This window comes from Scardinius erythrophthalmus (assembly GCF_964197995.2).
Source record: "Scardinius erythrophthalmus genome assembly, chromosome: 4".
NCBI classification, from domain to species: domain Eukaryota; kingdom Metazoa; phylum Chordata; class Actinopteri; order Cypriniformes; family Leuciscidae; genus Scardinius; species Scardinius erythrophthalmus.
In genome coordinates, this window is record NC_138224.1 from 18,029,725 (window position 1) to 18,053,609 (window position 23,885).

General features: G+C 38.0%; 1 protein-coding gene across 50 annotated transcripts in view; it reads right to left on the minus strand.

The window, feature by feature from the left end:
* celf2 (cugbp, Elav-like family member 2) overlaps positions 1–23,885 on the minus strand; it is a 143,646-nt gene that overhangs the window by 61,318 nt on the left and 58,443 nt on the right. Inside the window, exon 1 of one of the 50 annotated variants that reach the window (XM_081363779.1) lies at positions 18,251–18,374. The exons of 46 other annotated variants lie outside the window; for them this stretch is intronic. Coding sequence is in view for 3 of the 4 variants with exons in the window: in XM_081363744.1 (XP_081219870.1) it covers positions 19,643–19,719 (77 nt within the window). In the remaining variant the exon portion in view is untranslated. Of the gene's footprint in view, positions 1–18,250; positions 18,375–19,642; positions 19,833–23,885 lie in introns of those variants that run through there. 3 more of the 50 variants (XM_081363744.1, XM_081363747.1, XM_081363746.1) reach the window with 3 other exon arrangements.

Consider the following 23,885-nt stretch of genomic DNA (forward strand, 5'->3'; position numbering starts at 1 on the left):
GGATCGACTAGAGCACTTTGTGAAAAGTAGGTAACTCACAATCTTGCCATAGGCTTTATGTAAAAATGTCATTCTCTCTTGTGGGAAGCTTCTATCTTACTTTTGTGTATTTGGAAAAAAAACATAATTTTGGTTTGCAATTTACTTAAAAGGTAACATAAAATAGCATTTGCAACAATATGACACACTGCAATAATTACAGCATACGGCATAATTAATTACTGATATATTGGCAAATAAATAAATATATATATATATATATATATATATATATATATATATATATATACACACACACCAGGCAAAAGTTTGGAAACATTACTTTTCCTTAAGTCTCTTATGCTCACAAAGGCTGCATTTACATGATAAAAAAAAAAACAGTAATATTGTGGAAAATTATTACAGTCTTCCGTGTCACATGATACTTCAGAAATCATTCTATATGCTGATTTATTATCAATGTTGGAAACAGTTGTGCTGCTTAATATTTGTTTTTTTAACCCGTGATTCTTTTTTCAGGATTATTTATGGAAGCTTGTTTCCGGCACTGAATAAAACATTTTAAAAGATAATTGCGACTTTTTACATCTTTTACAGTTTACATCTCGCAATTCTGACTTTATTTCTCAGAATTCTGAGATATAAAGTCAGAGTTCTGAGATATAAAGTCAGAATTGCGAGATATAAAGTCGCAATTGCGTCTTATAAAGTCAGAATTCTGACTTTTTTTCTCGCAATTGCGACTTTATATCACGCAATTCTGACTTTATATCACGCAATTCTGACTTTATATCTCAGAATTCTGACTTTATATCACGCAATTCTGACTTTATAACACATAATTGCGAGTTTATATCTCGCAATTCTGACATCTTTTCTCAGAATTGTGAGATATAAAGTCCAATTCTAAGGGGAAAAAAAGTTTTTTTTTTTTTTTTTTACCTTAGAATAGTTTATATCTCACAATTCCGACTTTTTAACACGCAATTGCGACTTTATATCATGCAATTCTGACTTTATATCTCCCAATTGCGTGATATAAAGTCAGAATTCTGAGATATAAAGTCAGAATTGCGTGATATAAAGTCGCAATTGCGAGAAAAAAAGTCGGAATTCTGACTTTATAACACGCAATTGTGACTTTATTTCACGCAATTCTGACTTTAAAACACACAATTGCGACTTTATTTCACGCAATTCTGACTTTATATCTCGCAATTCTGAGAAATAAAGTCAGAATTGCGAGATGTAAACTCGCAATTGTGAGATAAAAAGTCGCAATTATCTTTTTTTTTTTTTTGTGGCGGAAACAAGCTTCCATAATTATTTGATGTATAAAAAGTAAAAAAAAAAAAAAAAAAAACAGCATTTATTTAAAATATAATTTTTTTCTAACAATACACTACCGTTTGGGGTCAGTATTTTTTATTTCTTTCTTTTTTTTAATATAATGTAATACTTTTATTCAGCAAGGATGTGTTAAATTGATAAAAAGTGATAGTAAAGATTCATATTGTTAGAAAAGATTTCTATTTTGAATAGATGCTGTTCTTTTTAACTTTTTATTCATCAATTAATCCTGAAACATTAATCACAAGTTCCAAAAACAATATTGAGCAGCACAACTGTTTCCAACATTGATAATAATTGAGTATCAAATCAGCATATTAGAATGATTTCTGAAGGATCATGTGACACTGAAGACTGGAGTAATGATGCTGAAAATTTAGCTTTGCCATCATAGGAATAAATTACATTTTCAAGTATATTAAAATAGAAAATCATTATTTTAAATTGTAATAAAATTTCACAATATTACAGTTTTTTTTTCTGTATTTACATATATATATATATATATATATATATATATATATATATATATATATATATATATATGAAGAGTTCAGATGCAAAAGCCTCTAAGTGCCATCTGAAATTTTCTTCTAGAATAATCTTTTTTATCAAGCTCGTATATTTAAGTTACCTATTAATTGTCATATAAGTGAAATTACTTAACTTAAATATACAAGCTTTATAAAAATGATCATTCTAGAAGAAAATTTCAGATGGCACTTAGAGGCTTTTGCATCTGAACTCTTCATATATACATTTTTATATATACTTAACTTTTTTAATAATATATAATATAATGTAATAGATCAGACAAGCCTCTTTATAAGATGCAAGCTACCTGTGATCATCCAACACCAATGAGCCCGTCTGTTCTCTCTAGCCAATCAGCATTGAGCATCGATCTATCCATCTCCTCCCTGAATTCTGCCACATTAAATTGACCTCCGCCCTGAACTTCACACCGCCGTCAATCAATAGCTACATTTCCCCCGAGCGTCTCAACCTTAGCTCAGAATGACAGAAGCATCTACAATCTGAGACAAAGAGAGCTCCAGTAGAGTACATTAGCTTTGACTTTCAGATCAGTGAAGAAGGCCAGAGACAAAGAAGAAAAAGAGAGTGGGACAGAGATTGACGAAGTGATTAGCCAGATGTGCAAGACTGTTCTAAACATCACAGATCTTCAGGGTTAAGAACACTTGCTCGACATGTGTGTTTGCATTCCTGTGTAGTTTCCATGGGTAACTTGAATGGGGACCAGCACCATGACAACAGATGTGTTCCTTCACCCTTTAAATTGAATAATGCTAAGTGTCTCCATTCAATTAGCGACCTTCTCAAATATCTGGGTTCTCTATGTGTGTGTGTACATGTGTAAAAACAGAACGGTTATACTATAGCAACAGCTAAAGCCTGTCTACTGCCAACAGTGTTGAAAAACCTCATAGGGGAATCTCATGAGGGACTGAAATGTACAGTGCGAGAAGTCACCTGTAAGAAAGAAACAGATCCGTGGCCACATTTTTGTAATCCGTCCCCTCGGTTTATAAAATATCCGCACAGATTCTTAAATTGTTCCCTCGGATTATCAAATCGCGCCAACAGATTAATGAACCGTACCCACAAATTTCCAATCCGTGCGCTCAGATTTGTAAACCATACCATCGGTTTTTCAATCCGTACCCACAAATTCATTCACAAATTCATTCAAGGGTGACCGTGTTCGTCCACCACCACCAAAGACCATTGTTTTTTTCTTTTTGTCCATACAATGAAAGTCAATGGAGTTCAACGTTATTTTGGACCCCATTCACTTTCACTGTTTGGAAAAGAAAAGCAAGGACATTTTTCCAAATATTGTCCGCAGAAGAAATAAATTCGTAGAGGTTCGGAATGACATAAGGTGTACTATCCCTTTAAAATACTGCTAGGTAGGCGACTCACTAGGTTTGAAAAGTATGACATAGCTTGTGTGAAAACTTGTTTACGTGACTAAATGAGGATGCACAAGTGCACAAATATACATGCACAGAATCTGACAGAGAGCTGGGGGGCCGTCCATTCCTTTTACTGTCTATGTGTGTGAATATGTAGAAAGGTCAAAAACCAGCTGGACTGCATACATGTATGGGAGTTTATGTGAGTGTGTGTTCATGCAAAAGGTCAGCGTCCTAAAACTGCCACTCAACAGGGGGCTTGACTTAAGCACAACTCGTGCCCAGGAGATAGGTTACACTATACGATTATAGAGTTCTGCTTTACAATAGAAAGGTTATTCATTTTACTCTATACCTGAGAGAAGCATGTCCAATTATGTTCAGTGTTCCACAATATTGATGTATTCAATGAGAAAGAAAGAGGTAGTCTGACTGACAGGTGACAGGATTTAACACAAATGGACAAAAGACAAACAGTTTTTTAAATCTATGGTTGGGTATCAAGATTTCATTCTTTATTGTATTTTTAAAAAATTGGAAGCAAATGATTTGGTTCTACTAACATTCCTTTAATGTTTGATTTGTTCCACTGAGTAATATAAATAAATACATATTTAGTCAGTGATGTTAAAATAGTTTCCAAATAAATCTGTATTAAAAATCAATTAAAATATAAATATTAGATAAAAACCTAAAAAAAAAAACCTAACCAAAAATTTGAAATGTTACCTTAGCAACTTGACGTACTAAATAAAAAAATAAAAAAATAACATAAAAACAGTACATATAAGGTAAAAAGCAAAAATATGAATAAATACTATACATATAATATAATAACATTACAGTATGAACTGAATGTGGTGAGAAAGAAATACTGTGTGCTGTAAAAGTACTAAAATAATCTTTAATAGGACTGATTATGTGGAATCGGAAAGCAGAATCATTTCATTTCTGACAGTTCCATAAACAAACTAACACTCACAGCTGTGAAAAAGCTTTCTTCCTTAAAACATTACAATTAACCACAACTGCAGTGCTGCCAATCTCAGCAAAGCATGACATCACTGCTTTCAAAACCTGGCAAACTGATGATCTGATGAAAAACAGTGTAAAGATTTTCCTGCAACTCATGCGACACCCGAATCTGGACAATATCATATTTGACATAGAAATTACGGACAATGACAAGCCTTTTTTTTTTTTTTTGAATGTGTGTGTGCGTGTGTGTGTGTGTGTGTGTGTGTGTGTGTGGGGGGGGGGGGTATTTGAGTGAGAGTTGATGTGACATTTTGAAGTGTAAATTTGACACTTTTTAAACATGGCTTCAACATTAATCAAGCCACACAAATTACCCTGCATTAAAGAAGAGTCGGCAATTATAACAGCAAGGAATAAGCTATCAACTCACTGGGGGACTGAGCAACAACACACACACACACACACACACACACACACACACACACACACACAGAGAGAGAGAACAACACTCCTTTATATCATATAAAACTCAGAAAAAGCACCGCTGGAAGCTACATCATAAGAGTGCTATACACTCACTCATTAAAGAGGTCACACGTGATTCAGCAAGAGTTTAAAACGGCAAACACAGCAATGAGGTATCATTCGAGATATGTACAATAATAACACATACCCGACCAGTCTTAAAATTAAGAAAGACCAGAGGAAACCTGGTCAGCTCAGTTGCAAAGAGACGTCTCTATGTCTAGTGCCTACATAGGCAACTGCCTTGTAAGGGAGCAACCTAACTGAAATGGAAACTTAAAGGTATAGCGGAGGATGTTTTACTTCCTGGTGGGTAACCTAAACTATTGGTCCTCCTAATTGTCAATCATTCTGGTGAATCAATCAAACTTTTCAAAAAGTGGAGAGGGCGGGTCTTATCTAAAATTTGGAAAGATCCTCCGCTATACCTTTAAGTGACTTATTTGCAAAACTCCATATAAGCAATGACTCAGAGATATACACCGAAATAAAAATTCCAGCTGGTAATTATTTTCATGTTATTGCCGATTAATGGCGGATTTTTTTTATTTATTTTTTTACAATTTTGTCAGTCCATCAATCAATACTAAAAACTAAAAAAACAATCATTTTAAATTTTGAATTTTGTGAAATAAAATAAATATTAAAGTGAATTCAGGCATCACAACTTTTATACAACATATAATAAAAGGGGTGAATAACTATTCATTCGAAAAATGTCCCTTTGAATGAAAAAAAAAATCATTATTATAATCAAGGGGGTTTATCATACATTCCTTCAAATAGCGCTTTACACATGGAATGCACAGGATAGTGTTATGTGAAATATGACGTTAGCATGTTGCTAAGCTAATAGCCAGTATAAGAAGTGGACAGAGCCATCTCATTGGATCTCAATTGAGACAAGTGAAGCCCATTTTTAGCGATTTCTTAGCACTTCCTTTCCTGACGCGCAGACTCTAACCGAGCTTGACGACGTAGATGTGACGTGAGCAACCCGTCTGTCTTCTATTAGCTGTGCCAAGAGAAATCTGAATCATTCCCTTCCGAATCTTGCAGAGACGGGGAGTGTGAGTAGGAGCTGTCCATGAGCTTGAAGCAGGAGCAACTTTTGCTAGGTATTCTGATTAATTATTTTGTCATTTTGCCTCCACGTCCCCCCCGATTGCCCGCGAGCTTTTCCTCCCGTCCATACGGTAATCTCTCTACTGTGTGACAGAGAGTCGCGTGGTTATGACGCAATAGTTAGCCTACTTTTACAAAAACTGCTTCTACGGGGCCATAACATAAGCTACAAGGTAATGGAGCATTTTATACATTGTCGTGTTTCTTTAGGAATAAATAATGGACAAATGGAGTCTTCAAACGCCTCAGATGTAAAGTTATTCGCTGTCAAAGTGATGCCAAAATGAATGGGAGTCAATGGGATGCTAACAGCAGGTGAAGTTCTGCTACAAGATGGTGGCACGCGGCCGGCTTCAACTTCCGGTCGACTTCCTTCCCGCTTGCTTGATACTCTAACAAACATGAACAGTGGGTAAAAATAGACTATTTTAATGAGAAATAAATATGTTCCTGCAAATAGCATTATGCATGAAATGCATGAGAGCTTTGACAGTTGCTATTGTGTTAGCATGTTGCTAAGCTAATAGCTTGATATTCTAATAAACATGAAAATCTTATAAATGAGTCTAATGGAACAGACTTTGCTTTTATACTGATCCTATGCTAGCTTACAAAAGCTGTCTAGGTAGGCAGGGAACTAGGTTTTTGAGCTAGTGTCTGGACAGAGACAAACAGGAAGACACAGAGCGAGCTGAAGATAAAGATAAAGGGAGTGAGTGAGAAGGCTGCTGGAGTGGTATAATCAGTCAGGAGAGGTGGTGAGTTAAATGAACGGGTCTCTGTGTAACCGCACACTGAACAGTGCCATTTACTCTCTCTCTCTACAGGCAAACTCACACATTACACAGGCTAGCTTTCTCTCTCTCTCTCTCTCTCTCTCTCTCTCAATAGCATCCTTCACCCCATTTTTATCCTTGACTCTTCCAGATCTTTCTATTCACTCGGTGCCTCTCTTTCTTCTGTAGTGCATTTGTCCTCATGGCTGCTAGTGAATCAGTCAGCAAGGTGCCGGAATTAAATCTACGCAGCAGAACACACACACATTTCTTTGGCTTTATATAAAAATAATAGTAGACTATGGTATTTCACCCCTGAGATGAACGGTCAAAGATGCTTCTTGGTGAAATTGTTAGTCTTTATTGTCTGTTTAGGCCTTGCTAAATCGTATACTTGACCGGTGTCTCTAGGCAACTATTTTTTCAACTTGCCATGCTATGTCAGTCCCTTTCTTCACACATGATGCCACATAAATCAGTTCATGTCCATTCATGTATTTTTTGTACTAGCTGAGTAGTAAGAGATATAAAATAAATGTAGTCAGTCAGCCATTATCACAAAAAAAAACTCTATTTTTTTTTTCGGGATTATAACTGTATTTAGCCTAAAAGCCGGTTACCAAGAACGTTAACAATGAAGATAATGATAACAACATTAGCATTTGCTTATTGTAAGCATGCAGTGATATTTAACTAGTATTTATATACTATCATATTATTTATTTATTTGTATATTTTAGGTTTTCATTGTAATTTTGTGCTTTTGTCATTTTTAATTATTTATAATTATTATATTATACATATGTCATATTCATTATTATATTTATATATTTCTATTTATTTTTATTTCAGTTTTGGACATTTTAACATTCAAGTTTTTCATTTAATACTTTAATGTAAATCTTTATTTCTGTTATTACAAAAAAAAAACTATATTTAAATATTTTTCGTTTTAATTAATAACTGAAATATCACTGGTATTCTGCTTCAAATGTTCTAGCTCTTTAAAGCCGGGTGGATTATTTCCGATCATCCATATTTTTAACGTTCACCAGCTAGAAAATAAAATCCTTCTGAAAGAGATTCCAGCGATGTCGTTCCTGTTACGTTATAGCTGAAGAGTGGACTTCCATAATCTCACAGAACTAGAATAAATACTAAAACTTCATAGTTATAATTATCATTATTGTTATAGTCTTTGGTGTGAACAGGCCTTAAAAAGTAATTTTATGCAGCTCAAGTAATTACAAGCTTGTTGACAGCGGCTCACGGTAGATGCATTGCACTCTGGGTCTGGGAGTGACGCTGAAATCACATGGAGGCAATAGTGAGCTGATGTGTTTGAGCTTCAGAATGGAAGAAGTGTTTTTAGGTCACATCCAGTCCTCTTTCTCTTTATGTGTCCCCTGGGCTGACCCAGTCAAGCCTTAATGGTGGAACAACAATGGAGTGCATTGATTAACTATACCACTAATGAAGTAAAAAGGAGTCAATACACACACGACTCACTCACACACACACATTTCTCTGCTGAAGAGTTCAAGTATATTGGATACTGTTGCATGTCAAATGTCTCAAACTGCTCAGATTTGCCATCAAAACTTGAAGATCTCAATATAAACTCAAAAAATGTATCATCGCGATGCTTAGTGATTGATATATCCTTTTGATTACTGGTCTATAAAATGTCCCTGTTATGTATTTACTTTGATATGCCCTGTTGTATTTTTATTATAATAATTATTTTGTTTTTGCATTTTATATGCTTATGTATGAACATATATATTCAAAGATTGTAAGATGATATAGCTTATATGGCTGTTCGTGCTGTTATGAGATACCGGTACCACTGTGTTGTGTTATTGTAAAAAAAAAAGAAAAAAAGAAAAAATATGTATCATCGCATTCTCCAAAAAACACATTATCTGGGTTATTCACATTAATTCTTCAAGCTGTATTCTCCTACAGTGTCAACAATTGTCTCATTTATATCTATTCTTATTTTTCCTGAGGCATTTTAGGAGGAAAATTAGACAAAGTTGATACTTACTTAAAACTGATATAACTTAAGTCCCCTGAGCTATGGAAGAGCAATACAATTTCCTAGAGTAACAGTGTGAGAATGAGTGTGTGTGTGATGCAGACATCGATCAACATAAACAGCCAGACAGGAATGTGTCATGATTCCCCACGGAGAGGCAACCACATCTACTAGAGTAACTAAATCTACAAGCGCGGCACTCTCGATCAAAATACCCACACACACTTCAGCCACTCTGCACTGTGAAGCATTATCATAGCTTTAGTCATATCAGTCCACAGCCGCATATATTCTCTAACTGCCCCTACCAGCACAATATCCACCTCAGCTGCATTATTCACTGGTCCGGTGCTTTAGTTAAATGCAGGAAACTGCCTCTGATGTGAGTATGTGTCATATGTCCTGATCTGTGGTTCAGGTCTATGTGTTGTTTAGTTGACGGGTCAGTGAAACAACAACACAATGACACGTCACTGTGCCAGCGTGGCTCTCGATGACCTCTCTGATCCAATAATGTGTTATATGTAGGCTGTGGAGATATACACACATTATACAATTCTATTTCTCACAATATTGCATGGTTTTGTTCATAGTAATTTTGTAGATTCATATATATTTTTTAGTTAGTTTTTATTTTAATGTAATTAAATGATATATTTAATGCTATATTTTACTATTTGTATATTTATATGTATTTTTCATGCATTATTATGAATTAATTTAAATTATAATTTAAATTAAATTAACTTAAGTTGACTTTTTTTTTTTCTTTTTTGAAATGTATCGACATGTTTATTTATTTATATAATTTCCTATAGCACATTTAATAAAGAAATAAGCTGTCTAATGAATGGAAACATGGTTACTGCCACATTGAACATATTGGCAACATTCAAGCAAAGTGTTGCGGGTATGCTGCACCTCACATTTTTACCAGTATTTCAATCTGTCTTATTGATAGGCTTTCTTTAAGGGGTACCATTTCATTACATTTGACCTTCAATTGTTTAATTAATCATAACATTAAATGTTTGAGCAGCAACAATTGTGTTCCAATTATAATATAGTGATGCATTAGGATGTGTATCACACAATAGTTGGTGACATTTAGCACTATACAGGAAATCAGATCCAATGTGTGTACATGTCATACGTCCAGTTCTGGGACTCTGGATAGTTATGCATGTCAGTTGGGTCTGTCATCATGACAGCATGGCTTTTGCTGACATCTCTGGTCCATTTATTAGCTGTATGTACTGTAATGCCAGAAATCGACTAGAGCATTATGCTACATCTACAGATGTTCTGCTAATTGCTGTGATATTACCTCCACCTTAATCTCCATCTCCACAGAGTTCCTATGAATATTCCTCCGCACAAAGCTATCAGAGAACGCTTTCTGCAAAACTGGTTATGAAAATAAAACAATGGCAGTTTAGGGGTGATATGATATGCCTTGAGGGATCTAAACGTTCTGAGTTTCTTTTTCTTTTTTTCAGCTTTGCTGGAAAACGAACCCACGACGTGCAGTCCCTGAGCGCATTACATAATCAACTTCAGCCCTAACCACCAGCAGATGTTAGCCGTGTAATCTCACTCACTCGCGTCCAAGTGAAACTGGCTCAGCTTTTCTGGTGCGTACGATCCCTTTCATACACATCAATTTGTCTCTGTTCATGGGCGTGGATCACAAGGAGGAATGAATGCTGCACACTGATTGGTTAAGCAGCAACACATGGTGACCTCAGCCAATCAGTGGCAAGCATAGCAGAACAATGAGGGATCCTCCATTTAAATGTGAATGCAGTGCTATTATCCAGCTGTGTGTGTGTGTGTGTGTGTTCAAGTCTCTTACTTACATCATTATCCTGGAGAGGAAGAAAATTGGAAAGACAAATGACAAAAGAAATAAATGGGGTACAAACCAAATTGCCAGTTTGGCCATGTTGATTATGCCGATTCTGAAAAATCTGTTATCTCCGATTCTGTTATTTGTCTTGTACTCTTTCTCTCTTGTTAAAGACACTGTGAAATCCAAAGTACTGTTAAATGCATGCTTGTTTACTCTGTGTAAAATTGTCTTAAATTTGGACAGCCTGATCAAATAATGAGACAAAAATGAAACTCACAAACTAATGTCAGTCTGATAAATCCTTCACTGAATGAACTCACTAAATCAATAAGAATCAACATCTTGACTCACTTACTGCACTGTATGTAATCATTACTTTCAGCGATGTCTGTCTGGAAATTAAGCAAGTGTGTGAAAATTAAACAAGCTGGGTATGGTTGTTCATTGTCCAAAGTGTAGTTAAAGCATTTAACAAGAGGGTTTATATGTAATAAATGCAATTTTAAAACAATTGTGCTGTTTGTCTGATTCTAAAATAGCTTTTCTTAAAAAAAAAAAAAAAAAAAAGCTTGCATTATATAATAACTTCGTCAGATATACTTTTTTGATTAGTTATTTTTAGTTATAGTCATTTCAATCACAATATTATCATCAAACCAATTTAAGTATATTGTAATACATCGTGTATTGCCCACTTCTAACATTAATGGAATTTAATTTGTTACCAAATTCTCTACACTGTGCGTTGAATCTGCATCAAAATGGAAGGTAAAGTGAAATACTGTATTCCACAGAGTGTTGTCATATCTGGACATATCAGCAAATGCAGCAGGTCATCCGCATATTGCATGCATACTGCAAAAGCAGCCGGAGTAGTATGGTAGAACGCCATTCAGAACATACCCAGTGATTCTGTTTTCAGAGGGCAGCGGTATATAGTGAACACACATTCACTCAGACACAGCCTGAGGGTAGGCACAGACAGAATCACTCCATTTTGCCCTTAACAGCATAGAGAGGCCTGCGAGCTCGCAGTAGATCAAGCGTTGCAATAAAACAGTCAGGCCTACTTGCACAAACTTTAACTGAACCTCCACACACACACCAAATTCTATAACCCGGCGTAACACACACATTTATCTTTCTCTCATTACTCTATCATCACAGTCCCCGCAGCAAACACTCCTGCATTCTTATATAACCGATCTGTTTGATGAGAGAATGGGAGCAAAAGGGAAGAAATGCAGGCGTGAACACTTCTGTGGATCTTGTATTTTTCCTCCTTCACATCAGAATGTATTTTCCGGTCAGAGTCAAGGTTGGCCGTGACAGCGCTCTCCCAAAAGTCTCTTCGTATGCAGTGGCCTAGTTTCTTCAGGGTAAGAGTAACAGAGAGAGACGCAGTGGAAGCGAGCGCAAGGTGGGATCCGTGTCACACACCGCTACACTCGGTTGAGTTTTGGAGTCAGTACCGTAACTGTCCAAAAAGAAGTGAGGAATGTCTCCAATGCCAGCTCAGAGATCTGCTGCTGTGCCCATGGCATCTCCTGGCACGGAGCCCCGTGGGGATGTTTGCCCATCTGGGAGGCTGGCTGAAGGGTACGGGGGCTTTGCGGCAGCCAAGGTTGATGGCCTGATGTGGTTATGGGGAAGTGCAAAGGCGTGCTGGAGGTCCCAGTGATGGGACTTGAAAAACGATACATGAATATTGAGCTTCATTAGCATAGAAGTCTCACACGGCAAGAATTTTGAGCTACCGGACTTATTCTAACCAGGCACTAAAAGAGCCCTACTGATTGACTTGCAAAGTGACTAACCACACTCTTTAATGTTACTTGCACACCATAGCTTTCCATTCATGCCTAGGGTGTCCAATCCTGCTCCTGGTGGGCCACTTTCCTGCTCCAGCCCCAATTAAACACCTGAACCAGCTAATAAAGGTCTTCAGGTGTGTTGAAGCAGGCTGGATCTAAACTCTGCAGGACATTGGCCCTCCAGAAGCAGGATTGGACACCCCTGCTTTATACAGTGTCTTGCTAGGTATCCTCATCTACAGGGAAATCTCAACAGTACTGCTCTTTTGTCATGTCGCGCAGCAACCAGTGTAGCCCAATTCACAAACAAGTGACTCATATAAGTAGGTTCTCACAAATTCTTCAAAAAGACTCCAGTTTGAATCATTCCAACTAAAGGCCCAGACATACTAAACCGTCATCACAGAACCAGCGTAGACAAAATCAGACCTTGAACACACCGCAAAGACTGCAGCCAACTAGTTTGTTCAACTGTGCCGGAATAACAGAAAACACTCTCCATACCAGTAGGTGGCACTAGTCTGTATTCATCATTCACCGGAAGAGATAGGACTGTAGATATACAAATCAAAAAACAAAGCAGCATGAGTGCCCTCTTGACTTTGTCGTTTGCTTGCTTTTGCCACTTCCATTCTATTTTTTGTACACTGCTCTGCTAAGCTGAACAGCCAATCAGAGTGATCTCATTGAACATCCTCAATCGGCCGAAAAGCCGCAAAAAAGGGCCGACAGATGCTGAACAACGGCCCGACATTGGCCAACGAAGTGTCCCAAAACTGTGCGTCCAGACTTCGTAAAACTGTGTAAAGCCAGCCAGATTGAAGTTCTTGTGTTCCATCTGGGTGTGCCGTCTAGGCTATTAGCATACTATTGATGAGAAACAGGACAAATCCACATACAGGGATTGGACACCAACAAACCCACGCACATTAACACAGGTGTGAGGCTTGGATTAGTGTGTTAGAACACAAGAGTCGAGCTGGAAGGATTTTGCTGAGGGCTGCCAGGTAGTTGAGTACTTGTCTGTGTGTGTGTAAATGTATTTGTGTGACTTTTAGCGCAGTGATGGCTGCCTTTTAAACAGGCAGCAGAAATAAGTCCTCAAATGTTTCCCATAATCCCGCATTCCGCTCCCTCTAGCTGCAAATAATGAGCTCTCCTTCTGAAGAGCCCAATCAAACAAGTAAAACATTTGAGAGAGAGAGAGCACGAGAGAGAGAGAGAGAGAGAGAGAGAGAGAGAGAGAGAGAGAGAGAGAGAGAAGACATGACAACAGGGGTATGAAAGGAAGCAGAGAGAGGATGCAGAAATTATGGAACGTTAGAGAGTAAGTGAGGACAGAAAAAGACAAAGGGAATGAAGCGGCAGAATGAGCAAGGAAAAGAAAGAGAGGGACAGGCAGGGAAAGACAGAGGGAAACGGTCCGTGGAGACTCATTGAGGTAAGCCATGACTTTGGCAAATGCAGCCACGCAGATGGAGTGAATAAATATTGGACAGGGATCTCACATCACTAACAGAGAGAAAGAGGAGGGGGGAAATTGGGAAAGAGAACAATCGAGAGGGAAAACAAAAGAACGATTCAATGCAAAAGAAATCAGCGCACACAAGCAAGTCCAAATTGTTATCATTTGAGCCGCCAAATCAACATTAAATAAGTAATGCGTTCTGAATCACAGCACTAACAGTGCTTGAAAGTATTTGCTATACATTTCCCATTTAAAATAATAAGTATGTATGAAATAAATCAGAAATGATTTTACCCCTTTGTGTAATGCCTAACAACACCCCCTAGCTATTTAGACTAAGCAAGCGCATGTTTTAAGGCATCGCTCAGGTCTGTTCATGCTTATTACAGCAATGAAGCGCCACTCACACAGAAATCACGTTCACTTGCATGACATTCACTATCATGCGGATTCCTATTGAAAAGACAAGGATTATGCATGCATTATTATTTGAATAAAAATTTGTAATAAATGTAATTAAATAATATTTCAATATCAAAGTCAGAACTTTCTGCTTATAAAAGCAAAAATGCAGACTACAGTACATGATCAAATAGCAGAGATTTGAACTGACTCGGCAGAACGACTGAAATTGAATTGACAAAAAAAAAAAAAAAATCAGGTCTCTAAAGCAACTGAAAGAAAGAAAAAAATCTTTTTTTGAAAGGCCAATAAACACGTCTGTTTCCATTTTGTGTGTGTGTGTGAGAGAGAGAGAGTGTGTTAGGAAGCGAGAGATTTCTATGGTTCCAAGGCCACAGGGGAGAATGTTGTTCATCAAAGAACTCTTAGACAAACACTTCTGCCTTGACTGCAGTCAGCTTTTCAGTGAGTGAAAGCCATCATCACGAGTACAGGCGTGACCATACACAGAAAGAGAGATGTGATGCTTGTCTCTCAGTAAAATCAGAGTGTGGAGTGTGCTTAAGATGAAAACACTGAATAAACGAGAGAAATAAGGTATAGCAACAAGGTAGAATGGTCTAAATAAGTGCTGGTGGGTTGCAGATCTGTCCTAATCAGGTCTTAAAAAGCAAAGTAAAAATGCAAATCATAAAATACAACTAGCCTGCATAACCATGCATTGAATAGCAAAATAAATAGAAATGCAATAACATTAACTTTAAGTTTTGTTAACTCTCGCCATTGGCGGAAATGTCCGTCATTTGTGAGAAAACGTTTCCCCGCAATTGACGGAATTTCCAGGCTTTTGGTGTTTTCAGTTATCGGTTAATACTGCTGTTAACACTTTCTCAGACAAGCGGATTCGATGATACGTTAAAGGCTATAATGTCTTTGTCCTTCACTTTCACACATATGGGCCGGCAAAATGCAGGCATGAGGGATGTAGTGCCTCTCGCCCATACAAATGAACATTTGACCGTGAAACACATTGCAACTTTACAGTGCTGAAAGGAAAACATTGGCCTTGAGTTCGAAAAAGTCAGTCTCGGTGAAATACTTTCAACGTATACACACGCATTGGCTTTCTGGACACGCAGGGCTCCTCCCTGCCTAACAATGATCCACTTTTGAGGTGGATTTGACTGGGACATCAGCCATTTAAGGAAGAAGTTATTAATATAGACAAATGTATTAATAACATGCACCGGTGAATCGTGCACAATAAGACCAGGAACGTGTATTAAGAAAGTAAACAGGGTCAATTTTGATTACATGATGACTTTAAGGTTGGCTGATTGTGTGCCACAGCTCCTCACACTCGTTAATCATTCCTTTATCTTCCAGCAATTTCAGGAATGAAACTGCTCTCTGTAAGCGCTGGAGGCATCTCTACCCTCCCTCTCTCTTTCCTGTATTCCTTCCCTTCAGTTTATGTCTCATGCTCTATGTTAGCAGATGTGAGGAACCATTTAAACAGGTCATGGGTCAAAGGGTACAGACTTCCCAAAGTTTCTGTCTGTGAACATTATTGTGGAAAGTTGTAGGAAAGTTTATCTGCTGAAGTAGGAAAAAAAAAAAAACCTCAATCTTGCCAAACAACTTATGCATTTCATAAATCAAATCAACTACTAGCGATGTAATTTTCCCACATAAAAAAAAAAACTAAATTATAACTTATATTAACTTGACAGACTTCTTTTTTTGCTTATTTGTGTATTTTCTTTTTCATTCTTGGAAAAGCCTATATGGAAGCCTGTTTCTGCCAAAAAAAGCAATTGTAAGATAAAGATTAGTCAATTGTGTGGTATAAAATTGCTATTGTGCAATATAAAGTTGTGGCGGTGAGTTTTGCATGAGCAAGAAAAAAAAAAAGGAGTTCTTTTCAGAAATTTGCATCATATCTGCAAAAGAATATTCCTCCATATCGCCAACATCCCCTCCCACCGATCCTCCAACACAACCTCCGGTGGGATGGAAAACAAGTTCAGTGAACCCAACACTGGAACACTGATCAGCCCCTCTCTCTCGTCCCGCACACACAATAAGAGCTTCTTTGTGTCCCGGAGGACTGCTGGAGAGTTCTCAGATCTAAAATTAAGTTAGCCTGTCAAATGACTTCACTTTACTGCAAAGCAAAAAGCCAGAATCCAGAATCAACAACAAAGTTGGCAGCTGAAGTGGCTTACGACAGGCAGAAATGTAGACTGCGCGGTTGGGGATTTAAAGGACAGGTGTTTTATATTCTCACTCGAGTGCGTGTGTGTGTAATGTTTCTCTGGCAGAGAGGTGAGCGGCTTATCACGTAGTGAAGAGAGAGATTAGCAAGTATTCACTCGCTGGAACACGGGCCAGCTGGATGCTGCCCGTCCACCTTTTTACGAGTGTGTGTAATGGGAGACTGATAGCAACACCTTGTCACAGAAGTGCAAGTCCGTGCTTATGGTGAACTCACCTATCAGCAAATTCACCTATGATGTGAGAAAAGAGGCATATGGGGAGGGAGCAAGAATACAAAAGAATAAACCTGGGAGGCTGAACACAACAGAAAGGCCTGTACACAAAGAGAAAAATTCATAGGAGACAGAAGAAACTTTTAAACACATTTAGATAGCAATCACATGGTATAACTGGAAAAAATAACAAGACCTCTTCACTTTTTATTCATCATAACAGAAGGAAAAAAGAGATGAGGCATAGGGCAAGACTTTCAGCAACCAGTTGTGGTAAAGCACAGCTATATTAAATACAATTAACTAAATTACTGGTTCTCAACTTATTTTGACCCCAAGGCCACCTTTTGTCCAAAGACATATTCTTGGATATAGGAAGCTGATGTACGATGATGTACTTTTGTTGTAATAAAAAAATTATGTCAAAAATTTGATGCCAGTTTAATGTTGTACATCTTTATTTTCAGTTTTAGCATTTTAATTAAAATTGTTAATTTAACTCAATTTAAATCATTTTAAGACTTATTGGGCCCGACCCCCCTGGTTGAGAACCCCCAGAAGCCGCGCCAGGCATGCAGTATTTGGGGTGGAGCTTGTAGCGTCATTAAAGGGTTAGTTCATCCAAAAAATGAAAATTATCCCATAATTTACTCGCGCTCAAGCAATCCTAGTAGTATATGACTTTCTTCTTTCAGCCAAACACAATCGGAGTTATATTAAAAAATATCCTGGCTCTTCCAAACTTTATAATGGGATGAGTGAATGGTAACTGGGATATTAAAGCCCCCAAAAGTGCATCCATCCATCATAAAAGTAATACATACGGCTCCAGGGGGATTTTTGTAAGAAAAATATCCATATTTATAACTTTATAGACTATAATCACTGGCTACTGGCCGAAGAGTGACCTCTGACATATTGATGAACACGGAAGCGCAGAAGAAAGAGCAAAACAAAATACCGGTCACAAATTATAAGTCTAAAACCAGAATTTTTAGTACAAATTTAGAATTTAGACGGAGAAAATCGCATTGGGCTACTTTTATTGCACAGACCTGGCAACCCTAGCAGTTATCATATTTTTTACTTTCCCTCCCTTTAAACTAACTAAATATTTCACAATAAGACTAAGAACGTTGAAAGTAAATGGATCAATATTGGTTTCATTTTGTCTTTAAATTAAGATAATTACAACAAACTAACCCCCACCCCAAACTCTAAAGTAGCCTACATATTTTGGCATATTTAGAGGAGAGTGAAGTCATTATTTAGTCTCTTCATGAATTATTTGTAATTTCGAGGGCATTCTCTAACTTAGCGAACTTGAGCACGTTCGGTTTTGTCTCCAATTTTCCCACCCCGAAAGATATAAACAAATAACAGACTGTCACACACTATATCAACTGTAAATAGCTGGAAGATGTTAATAGGGAGGAAACTGTGGAGTAAAAAGGAGAGAAAAAGAGGGAACGCGGCGAAATTCTCACCACAAAACAAGCGCTCATCAACCGTTAGGAAAAAGACGAGCGGACGTAAGTGGGACAGCGGCAGCGTCTGTGAAGTGCTCGCGCTGCATCAAACTATCCCTCGCGCCCCGCAACACTGCACTTTAAGTGAATTACGTGTCCTGCGCGCGCTCTAAACTGATTTCGGCAACACATGCCACGTAACAAATCAAATTTGAAACAACCCAGATAGAGAGAGAGAGAGAGACAGAGGGGGGGAAGAGAAGGGGAGTCAGTCATTGCGCATTCCGATGGTTTAAAAACAGAGACGGAGCGGCGCATGTTTTCAACACTGAGCTCGAGCCATTTCAGTCACATGTCTCTTGCTCATGCACGAGCTGACACTGCGCTGCGGATCATATGCGTTCAATTTAAAGCAATTCTTCTGCTATTTAACGCTCTGATGCGTTAAGTATTACTAAATTATAAAGGCGGTAAAAACTATAGACTACAAATGTTTCCTTTAAAAAAAAATAGGCCTACCATACACAATATTTTCCACTAAAATTATATATCTGATAATATCAGATAAAAGATGCATATGTCCATTAAAATAGAATATGTCTCTTCCTTTGTCATGTATAATAGTATAGTTTCTTTTTCTTTTCTTTTTTTTTTTTTTTTGGTCAGTGGTTGGAAAAGTGTCAAAGGGTTTGGATGTAACATCACACCCTTAATGGTTAAAAATGTCTTGGACACCAGTCATCGGAGGGTTAATGTTCCCATAGCCTACTTTTGAACCCCATAGGCTATAGCCTATCACACAACAACATCAAATCCATTGTGGATGCGCGTGCACGTGCAACAGACGCGTTTCAGTAGCCTAATGTTGATTTTGATAAAATATGAATGAGTCTTAAATGACCAAGCAAATCAACTGAAATTGTCCTATAATTGAGTTCACCCCAAAGCCACAAATGCTCAGTGTACCGAGTATCAAAGTAACCCAAGTTCTTTAGCCTAATGCATGCACTATTCTAATTCTAATAATCAGATGTGATATCATGCAGTGGACCGTTACATATAACTACATATTCTCGCAAGGAGTTACACTTAGAATATTCATTGCTACAATTTCACTTATGCACTGCAAATCAGTCTACGTAACATAACAAAACTCTGAGACGATTCGGACTGTCCGATTACGGAGCACTCAACGTGTTTATTTCCCCGATGCGTTTGAGCACTGGCACAATGAATGCAGTTAAAAGCAAAAAAACAACATTAGTACCATCAGCCCCGTTATCTGAACGCTGATAACACAGCGCGAGGCGCAAACACACTACCGCGTGCCCTATTTGTCAACACGCTCGCGCCGAACAAGATGACAGAAGAGAGCTGAAGAAGCAAAGAGATAAACAGCTAAACGCTTACATCCTCTCTCCGGCGCTCAACAATCGTCCCTCCACCATCATATCGGGTAGAAAATCCAGATTGTAGGACGAAGTCATGTTCAGGCTGACCGTGTTGTGCGCCGCGGACTGGATAACGCCCGCCCTCCGCGCGAGCTGCCTGCCGAGTTTGGGCGCGCGAGACAGAGAGGGACAGGTGCAGCAGCGCGAGCGGCACTGCTGGGCACACACACACACACACACACACACACTAACTGCGCTTGTCACATTCTTTTCCTCTCACCCATTAGACTGTTTTTCCTCAACAATCCCTTTAACAAAAAGAAATCCCTTCAATTCAGACAACTATCGTTCCGGAGCGTAGAGCACCGGGAGGGGAGAGGCGTGGCTGCTCACGCTGCAGCGAGTTTTTAACCAATGCATCTCTGAGCCATATCAACCGGTCTGTTCTATATGAAAGAATGAATTAATGAAAGTATCTAAACTCGTGTGACTTTCTTTCATTATAGGGAACACAAAAATAGATATTATTAAGAATGTTCACGCAGCTCCTATCCATACAATGGAAGTAGATGGGGACTGGCGCTGTCAAGCTCCAAAATGGACCAAAAACACAAAACTGGTCCATATGAATCTGCTGAAAACATTGCCTTTCACAATAGGGCAATACAATTCACATACATTCAAATATGGCGCATACAGATGCATTGTCTTTTCTTTTTTTTTTTAGTTCAACATCTCCAGTCCCATTTCATTTTCATTGTAGCCATCACAAAATAACTCTGTCTTCTTTTGTGTTCCACAGATGAAACAAACAACCCAGTATGCAAACTAAGACATATAGACTAACCAAATTTAGATTAAGAGATAATAAACACACCTTTATATATTGAAGATTTATTGCATCAGAATATTTACTGCATCGAACATAGAATTCAATTTGAGGCACATCACCATTTTACAGTGCTCACCCTTTCATGCGTAAGAAAGAGTACATTTTCTTTTTTGTTTTCCCCTTGCATGCCCCCAGGGGAAGGGGGTCTCGAGCCGCAGCTCTACAGAGCACGTGCAGGAACTAGGTCATGGGAAACACTCATGCTTAATGCGTATATATACACACAAATGATGCATGGGGAAGAAGAGGATGTTGTGCCTTGCATTCTGTAGAACATGACCACATAAAATAAGAAGATCTTTAGATATGCGGCCTAAATTAGCAACCATTAAAAAAGCGCCTTGTCTTGCAGTTTGGCGTCTGTAACAACATAATACAGCCAAAAGCTTCGGAACAAAACAAAAAGCCATAATGGACCATGCCTGTCCTTACAAAGTCCAATGAAGGATTTCAGCTGTCATTAAAAAGCAGTTGCACAGAATTTAAGTGCCATAACCAGCAACAAATGGCCAAATTAAACCAGAAGAAAATAGATTCAGCAAATTGTGATAAACAAAACATGTGTTGTGCTCTGTTATGACCTGTAGCCAAACAAAGTGCTAGTATTTGCATGTGTTCAAGGGTGGTGTTTGTGCATGCAAGGATGCACAATCAATATTTCCTTCTTACGGTAACATTCATGAGAAAACAGAAGACGAAACTAACCCTAGAGCCAGATCCTTAGAGACAGTTTAGACATAGGCTACGATTTCTGTAATGATTTTACACAAATTATTATAATATACAAGCCGGTGGGGTCATCTTTCCCTCTAAGAAACACTTGTGAATGCCGCCTCCAGCTTGGACAGTCAAGCAGAGGTGACTCATAAAATACGAAACAAATAAAGTAGGTAATATACAATAATTACGACATTATTCGAGTCAATATATATGGCCTAAAATCACACAAAATAATACTTCTCACTGACCTAAAATATCAATTTGTGCATCAATTACATACAAAACAAAATACATTTTGGTGGTACATTGTGAGTTCTGGACAGGTTTATAAACATTACTCTGTTCTCACACAATGCAATATCTACTATCTTGAGCAAATATACATTACATAATGGATTGTGCAATAAAGAAGCAATTTACGAATGCTCGGCATTGCTGTTACGCATGTTATGAAGATGATAAATTCACTAAATGGGCTTCTATTTGGAGAGAAATTCAGCGGTAAACCCAAAGCTTAGAGGACAGAAATAGGGGTGAACATGAAGGAAAGGCTGCAAACACAATGCTAACAAAGAATACAAACATCTTACTTGTTATTTTGTGTGATGTGAAATAGACATTTATAAAGCACATTTCTGCTTAAAAAGGTACATTTCAATACAGTACAAGCCTTTTTTTCAATTAAACTCCCAAACTGACTTGAGAGCTAAAACACTGTTAAAAAATATCGTTGGTTTAACTTAAAAAAGTAAGTTACCTGGTTGCCTAAAAATGTTTAAGTTCATTGAAAAAAAAGAGTTAATTCAATGAGGGAGATAAAAAAACAAAAAACACTGAGATAGCATATTGTATTATGTACAGTCATGCCAATAAAGCAATTTTGATAGTGTAACTACATTACTATACATAACCTGCTCACAAGTAAACATGCACGGTTTACGGTAACTTTATTTAACTGTCATTGCTACATGTTACATGTAGTTACTACAGTAATAACTCTGATTTATGCATGATTATGTGCAACTCCAAACCAAACCCTAATCCTAACACTACAGTAAGTACATGTGGTTATAATATTACACCGTAAAATAAAGTGTAACCTTGTTTACTAGCCTTACAAGTTTTAAGGACTTAAAACCCAGCAGGATTTAGGGGCAAATGCAGAGCCAGTTTTTCCACTCCAGAACCGACTTTTCTGCTGTGGAAAAACACTGAACAGTTCTGTATCAGGCTCTGGCACACTGTACGTGGAAAAGGGGCAACAAGGATAGAAGAAATTTCTCAAGACATCCATTTTACTGATATCTGACAGGTTGTAGGGACAATTTACGTGTGGTATTAGGCGGCTTTAGCAGCTCGGAACATTAACTCACACCACAGACCTTCATGTCGCTCCCTGAACATCCTTCAATCTTTCCGGCTTCCTCTTCTGTGTCCTTCTCTTGGGGTTAAGAAGTCTGATGAAAGCACTTAAGGGCTGATATAATTCTCTCTTGCAGAAGATAATGGAATTTAGCCACAAGACGTCTTTCATTTGAAGTTTCTTTCTTTCTCGCTGTCGCGCTCTCTCTCTCACACTCTCAGGTCAAAGGTTTCCTTGTTCTTCCTCCAGCGGTTGTTATTGTTACCCTTTTACCTCTTTCTGTTTTTTTTTTTTGTCATTTTTTTCTTCTTTTCCTCACCTCCTCCCCAGGGGTTTCAGGGTTATAGCCTGAATATTTTCTATTGCCGTCAACCTGTTTACTGCATTACTGTTGCCTCGCATTACTGTGAGTAGAGAGTTGCCAGCGGTTATTTTAATGACAGTAGACCATTGCGAACACACACATAAAGCGGCAATATGAATAACCTGAATTTTTCCAGCTAAAACTACACGCCGGAGGATTAAGTGAGGTGAAACTATATGGTGAAACTATATTCCTGGACCAACATCCCTGTCGATCCTGGAACAACATTCCAATCAACCAATCAGATTTGAGGGACATGTTTACAGTTAATGTCAATTATGGGCATACAACAAGGTTTAGGGGCTTCTACACCATTCTTATTCACCCATAATTTCCCTACGATTTTAGGGATAAGTTATGGGTCACATTTCTGGCAGCCGCTGTCTGACGATTTTGCAAAATCTTTGAATCGTTAGTCAGACGTAGCTTCACATATATGATGGTTGAAATATTGTGTAGTTAATCTGGTGAATTATATTGATAACCTCTAGAAAATATGTCATTACTTTGGCATAAAGGCCCAGGCCTAAGCTCCCAATGTCCTCGCATCCTAGTTACGCCCCTCTTCTGCCTGATTTTCTTGGGGTCCTTGTTCTTTGTGTTCTCTCTCTCTCTCTCTCTCTCTCTCTCTCACACACACACACACACACACACCTTCTCTCTCTCTCCCTCTATGCCTCTCCCTCTTGGGTCTGGACCCAGCTGGCCTATAACACGTATTGATTGACCATGTAGGAGGAGAGCAAGGAGACAAGAGAGAAAGAGAGAGCCCGGCAGGCTGCAATACACTGAGACAAAAATAGTACACCAGGAGTTCAAACCGCACAGAGAGAGAGAGAGAGAGAGAGAGAGAGAGAGAGAGAGAGAGAGAGAGAGAGAGAGAGAGAGAGAGAGAGAGAGAGAGAGAATAAGAAAGGGGTGGG